Genomic DNA, 6,976 nt, shown 5'->3' with positions numbered 1-6,976 from the left:
ATGAAGAGAAACCAATTATGATTAATAAAACTATGATCTTTACAAAATTCTCCAAAGTCAATAAAAGTCAACCTCGAGCTCGCCCGGTCAAAACCCGAGCCCAAAGGTAGATCTCAACTACCCATAACCCCACAAGTGTATATATGTATTTTACTTTCAAATCCAAGTCCAATTCGACTCTCAAATCCCAAATTTTCACTTTTCAAAACATAGAAAAAATTCTTAAAATTTCTCTTAGATACTCATGAATTTGATGTTATATCTCATGTAATCATGTAATATAATAGAAAGTATATCAAAATTACTTATCCAATGATTGTATTTGAAAATACCTGTAGACAATAAATTTGCGTCGAGAAAATAAAATCAAGACCAAAAAATATCGCAACAATCGTAGTATTTTATTTCGAATAATATGAGTGTACAATCTCTATGATTCCTCTTATTTTACTTTTTCAATATAAATTCAAGGGCCTTTGAGCTTGATCTTGAATCTATATTTGATTTATCTGTCGCGAACACTTTGATTGTTGCCACGAATTGTATCACGAACAAGTAGCCTTGATCTTGAACGCCTTGTATTTAATTTGACTTCGTTCTTGATCTTGAGTTTGATTGCTTGAACTTGACCTTGATTTGTTCTTTGTTCTTGAGCTTGAACTTGATTTGTTATTCGTTCTTGAACTTGAACTTGATTTCTTGAACTTGAACTTGGTTGCTTGAAGCCTGAAACTTGTAGAGAAATTTGTGGCGTTTGATCCACGAGCTCTCTCTTGCTTCTTGTTATAACTTCTGGTGTCTTTTCTGAATTATGAAGACCTCTATTTATAGTTGTGGAAGGGAGGAGTTGTGATAAGAACAAACTCTTTCCGACCAATCAAATTGAAGTGTGACATGGTCATATTTTATTGGCCAGAACATGTCACTTGCACGCGTGGCGTGATTTCATTAGCCTGCTAATGTGACTTGGCATGCCTTGTCATTTTAACACGTGGCATGATCCTATTGGCTCTTCCTGGAGCCAATGTGACTTCCTGGACCTCTAGGAAGATGACATCTTGGGCCTAATGAAGTGGGTTCATCGCTTGTAGCCCGATTAAACGGGCTAGCCCAATCAATATTTATTGGACTTAAGTAATTAATCCAATTATATTAACTCATAATATTTATTTGGACTAATATGCTTAAATATATAAAAATAGCACGGTATAGCCAGTTTTCGGACTGGTTATTCAAAAATAGCCAGCATTTACCAAGTCAATGAAAAATAACCACTATTTTGCTGCAACAGAGACCGGTCCAGCATAATATACTGGAGTTCGGTGCACCTGTGTATGAACTCCAACATATTATGCTGGACCGGTATACTTTGCTAGCTCCAGTATAATATACTGGAGACTGGAGCACCGGTGCTCCAAACTTCAGTATATTATGCTGGACCGGTATACTTGCTGGAACTCCAGTATATTATGCTGGAGCTCTGGTGTACTTATGCTGGAACTCCAGCATAATATACTGACGTATTTTTCGGGTTTTGAACAGTGTTTTCGCTCAGATTTATCTTTACATGAAAAGTGACTAAATTTTAATTACTTTTGAAATTTGGCTATTTTTGAATGACCATTTATAAATTTGGTTATTTTTAAATTTCTCCCCTTTAATATAGTCCAAATTACTTATTGAATTTAAATTCAATAAATTTCGTATGCCTACAAATACCCCTTGCTCCAAGGCTTGTGTTGGTGAGAACTTGTGAAATATCGAACACCAGGCTTGAAGTACGCAAGGACAACATACACTTTTACTAGTATTTGTCACTATGAGACATGAATAAACAATTTGTTTTTTGAATTGGAACAGAACTGCACGTGATTGATGGCTTGTATGGACAAAATCATCAATTCCTTGTAAACATATGAACTTTTACTGCAATTGTATATTTGAATTGCAATTGTATATTGGAATTCTTATGTCTATTGGCATGTTAATTTCACCAGTAGCTTTAACTGTGACGCCACGTACCTTCCTTGCCGCATCAATTCGTTTATTGCATCGTTTAAGCTCGAAAATAATTGAGTAAAGTGGTTTCACAAATAGACAATAATTTTATTTTACCACTTGTCACTAGCTAGAAAAGATACATGTCAGCTTCCTTATTCTACTCCACAGAGGACTCTTTAATCTAATCTTTAAGTTCAAACTGTACGTGTGAAAAGACAACCACCGTGCACTTACAACATCCAATTAGGATATGCATTCATGTAATTTGATCCTACATCGAAAATACATGCTTAGTAGCCGCTTATGGAGATCTATATAAACACATGCTTCAACGTTTATTAAGCATCAATTCGCAGATTTCGCAAGCTACCTGAGTCTAGTTTTGTGGACTCGGAAACATCAACGCGATTATAATTTCTTTTTCTTTTCTTGTGATTTTCTTTCTTTGTTGTCTTTTTTTCTTTTTCTTTTTGTAGGTCAAGCGAGAAAGATATGCTCTTGTTCAAAAAGTTGATCTACGCATGAAGAAAGCGGTCTTAGGGTGTGAGGGGATGGATACTCATCCCTGCCCAAATATCGGAGAGATTATTCTCAATGGCCTGATTATCAGAGAGATTACTCTCAAAACGACCCGACTACCGGAGAGATTACTCTCAAAATGACCCGACTATCGGAGAGATTACTCTCAAGGTGGCCCGACTATCAAAGAGATTACCAAAATGACCCGACTATCGGAGAGATTACTCTCAAGGCGGCCCGACTATCGGAAAGATTACTCTCAATGTGGCCCGACTACCGGAGAGGTTACTCTCAAGGCGGCCCGACTATCGGAGAGATTACTCTCAATGTAGCCCGACTGCTGGAGAGGCCAACTTAAGGTGCAAAGGGACTTATATGTCCACCTTAGGATTGGAAAATTAAAGTTCTTTTTAAGGACAAACCCACGAAGAGGTCGACTTAAGGTGCAAAGGGACTTGTATGTCCACCTTAAGATTGGAAAGTTATAAAGCTTCAACTTGAAGATTTCATGGACTTGATGACGTCAACTTGAACACTTGGAAAACTTTGAAGATTCGGCGGACTTTGCAGACTTCAACTTGAAGATCGACAAACTTGAAGATTCGGCGAACTTTGATGATTCAATTTGAAAAATTTGAGGGCTCAAATACTTCCACTTGAAGACCGACGAGTTTGAAGACCTCAACTTGAAGACTTCAACTTGAAAACTTCAACTTGAAGACCGATGAACTTGAAGATTTCAACTTGGAGACTTCGAGGGCTCAAATGTTTGCTTCTCTTTTGCTTTACATTGTCCGACTTTTATCTTAGTCGCATAATTTTGAGCTTTAAGTGCTTGAAACAAAAGATTCAAATTTTATCGTGGGAGAGTCCAAATAATAAACCATTTCATTTCTCAAAAATTAGACTTCAATATCTAAAATATATCCAAAATTTAGAATCAAACACATTCAGGATCGCCCCAGATAATATTTTGAAACCAACTTTAGATTCCACCACGTTGAAAATTTCAGATTCGCGCAGTCTTACCAAAAAATTATATCTTGGCGTAGAAATATCAAAATTATAAACCGTTTGATTTCTTGAAAACTAGACTTCAAGATCTAGAACATATCCAAAATTATCAATCAAACAACTTCAAAATCGTCCCAGATAATATTTTAAAATCAACTTTATATTGCACTACGCTATCAATTCCAGATTTGCGCATTCTCACCAAAAAATTCATATCTCAGTGTAGAAATATCGAAATTACAAACCGTTTGATTTCAAGAAAACTAGACTTCAAGATCTAGAACATATCCAAAATTCTCAATTAAACAACTTCAGAATCGTCCCAGATAATATTTTGAAATTAACTTTATATTGCACCATGCTATCTATTTCAGATTTGTGCAGTCTCACCAAAAAATTCATATCTTAGTGTAGGAACGTCGAAATTACGAACCGTTTAATTTTTTGAAAACTAGACTTTAAGATCTAGAACATATATAAAATTCTCAACTTCAGAATCATCCCAGATAATATTTTGAAATCAACTTTATATTGCATCACGCTATCAATTCCAGATTTGTGCAGTCTCACCAAAAATAATTCATATCTTGGTATGGAAGCCTCGAGATTGGAAGATGTCTTACTTGCCATAAATCAAACTTTAAGAGCTATATTCTTATAAATATCTTGAGTTCAAGTCTCACTGAATTTGAAACGTTGTGCCAAGCAATCTTTTCCTTATACGTGTGTTTCCTTTTGACGCCTCTCTTCTCTTCCCTTTTTTTTAGGCAGAGGGCGGAATTGGAGACCAACGAACTTGGAGGTTTGGCGAACCTGAAGACATAGAGAATTCCAGGACTTCAATGCAAATACTTGACATCCTCCTAAAATTGTCCCATTGAAGATATCAATTTACCAAGGAAGATTTCCCCCTTTAAATCAAATGAGATCAAAGTTCAACAGGAGGTTGGCATTTTAGCTTGATCTTACATTCCTTCATACTTCATTCGAACAACAATTGGGGCAATATGTATCTTTTGAACTTATGCGACTGAACTTAGAATGAAACTCTAAGCTGTCTACGTACCTCGGTGAAGAGGATCAAGTCATACCGTAGTTTAGAGTGGGTAATTTTTTTTATGTCCTAACTTTTGCTTAGGCCGCCTTTTTCTAAGTTTACAACCTAGTGGACTCTTTTTTTGTGGGGGCTGTAGATAGTTTAGACTCATGCAGGCCAAGAGTGTAGCAACATGCAGTTTAGGCTCATGCGTCAAGGAGCGTTATGACTTGCAGTTTAGGCTCGTACGCCAAGGAGCGTAGGAACTTCAAGGATAATACTTCTTCAAAAACTTGCCATTGATAGGGCCAATTCTCATGCCATCTGCATCAACCAGCTTGTAAGACTCACTTGAGTAAGCTTCTTGTACAACATATGGCCCATCCCATTTTGAAGTGAACTTCCTTACAGGTTTATGAGAAGTAATTATGGGTATTCGTACGGCAAGGACTTGATCTCCTACTTGAAAGGATCTCGGGCGAACTTTTTTATTGAAGGCACGAGACAATCGAGCTTGATAACATTCAAGACTCTGTTGAGCTTCCAACCTCTTCTCATCAAGAGCCTCCAACTCTGCTAATCGAAGTAGAGCATTTTTTTCATCAGTGATCCCTTCTTGAATAGCTAGTCGTAATGAAGGTATTTGACGCTCAAGTGGCAAGACGGCTTGGACTCCATAAACGAGTGAATAAGTAGTCTCTTGTGTTGGCGTGCGGTGAGTCGTCCTATATGCCCATAGAGCTTCTTCCATACAGTCATTCCAATCTCGTTTGAATTTGGAGATGACTTTCTTTAGCAAGTTGCATAGAGTTTTATTGAATGCCTCTGCTAGACCATTGGTGGCAGCATTGTACATCGAAGAGTTACGTTGTTTGAAACCAAAGAGCTCACAAATCTTGTTCATCAACCTATTGTCGAACGGCTTGCCATTATCCATTATTATGTAACGAGGAATTCCAAAGCGATAGATGATGTTTACTCGGATGAAACTTGCAACATTTTCCTTCTTTACCTCCTTAAGAGCAATAGCTTCAGCCCATTTTGAGAAATAGCCAGTTGCAGCCAATATGTATAGGTGCCCACCGGAGGACTTTGGTAGTGTTCCAACAACTTCCAATCCCCAAGTGTCAAACGGCCAGGATGCAATAGTCGGGTGCAACACTTCAGGAAGTTGACAAATAAAATTCAGATGAAATTGACAAGCCTTGTATCTTCGAGCATAGTCCAACCAATCTTTTACCATCATCGGCTAATAATATCACATCCTTTTTATATGGAATTAGAGCTTTGGTCCTGAATGGTGTGACCCACATACCCCATAATGTGCCTCTTGCAAAGCTTGGAGAGCTTTTTCTTCTCCTAAGCATCGCAAGAGTACTCCCTCGAACGACCTTTTGTATAGAGTATCCTTGTCGTAAAGGAAGCGAGGTGCACGACGACGGATTTTAGTCCTTCTCCTCGAATTTTCTAGAAGTATCCCATAGCATAAGTAGTCGATAATGGGATGTAGCCATTCTTCTTTCTCGACTTCAAAAATAGCAACAAGATGCTTGAGTTCATTTTCTTCACCTTCAGCCTCATTTGGCGGTGGTACTACCCATTTTTTGCAGACGGTAACAGGCAGGGGTAATGATGAAGCTAGGGAAGCTAAAACATCAGCCTTCTTATTTTCTTTCCTTGGCACATGCTGAATAGTCACATCACTGAGCCACCCCATTAACTTTTTAGCAAAATCATGATATGGGCGTAGTTTAGGCTTCTTAACCTCGTAACTACCCAAAAGCTGATTGACCACTAACTAGGAGTCACAAAAGACTTGCAATTACAATTGCTTCATATCAACGGCCATTTTAAGCCCAAGTATTAATGCTTGATACTCATCAACATTGTTGGAACAGAGTTGTGTCAAGGTGAAGGAGTAGGACAAGAATTCACCTTGGGGAGTGACAAATACTACGCCAGCCCCAGCTCCCCCACAATGCGCAGCACCATCAAAGTACATCTTTCATGGAGGTTTAACTTTAACGACCACTGCGTCCTCATTGGGTAGTTCATCAGTTAGCTCCCAGTCATCAGGTATCGGATGATCTGCCAAGAAGTCTGCCAATGCTTGTCCTTTTACAGCCTTTTGAGAGATGTACAAAATCTCGAATTATTGAAATTGGATGTACCATCTAGCTAGTCGATCACTAAGAACAGGTTTTGACATCACGAACTTGATGGAATTTACTTAGAAACAAGACGGACAACATGAGCTTGAAAGTAGTGCTTCAACTTTTGAATTGAGAAGACTAGCGCCAAACACAACGTTTCAATTGGCGAACAATTCAGCTCGTTCGGTGTCATCATCCTGCTCAAGTAGTAAAGAGAGTTTTCTTTCCCCTCACTATTTTCTTGGGCCAACAG

At 38.1% G+C, this 6,976-nt stretch overlaps 1 protein-coding gene across 1 annotated transcript; it reads right to left on the bottom strand.

Annotated features, from left to right (window-relative positions):
* Window positions 1-5,849: 5,849 nt before the first annotated feature.
* LOC138873642 (uncharacterized) lies at window positions 5,850-6,572 on the bottom strand. The gene is made up of 2 exons (XM_070152118.1): window positions 6,397-6,572; window positions 5,850-6,273 (listed from the first exon to the last, which is right to left on the bottom strand). The coding sequence occupies exons 1-2, from the start codon at window positions 6,570-6,572 to the stop codon at window positions 5,850-5,852; spliced, it is 600 nt and encodes a 199-aa protein (XP_070008219.1).
* Window positions 6,573-6,976: the final 404 nt, after the last annotated feature.

This window comes from Nicotiana sylvestris, chromosome 7 (assembly GCF_000393655.2).
Source record: "Nicotiana sylvestris chromosome 7, ASM39365v2, whole genome shotgun sequence".
In the NCBI taxonomy this organism is placed as follows: domain Eukaryota; kingdom Viridiplantae; phylum Streptophyta; class Magnoliopsida; order Solanales; family Solanaceae; genus Nicotiana; species Nicotiana sylvestris.
This window is presented reverse-complemented; position numbering and strand designations above follow the sequence as displayed.

What these genes read in the sequence shown, in the direction of transcription:
- LOC138873642 (XM_070152118.1), bottom strand. Translation starts at nt 6,572, where the DNA reads ATGTACTTTGATGGTGCTGCGCATTGTGGGGGAGCTGGGGCTGGCGTA. An exon ending in GCCGTTGATATGAAGCAATT is followed by an intron (nt 6,274 to 6,396) that starts GTAATTGCAAGT and finishes GGGGTGGCTCAG; the next exon opens with TGATGTGACTATTCAGCATG.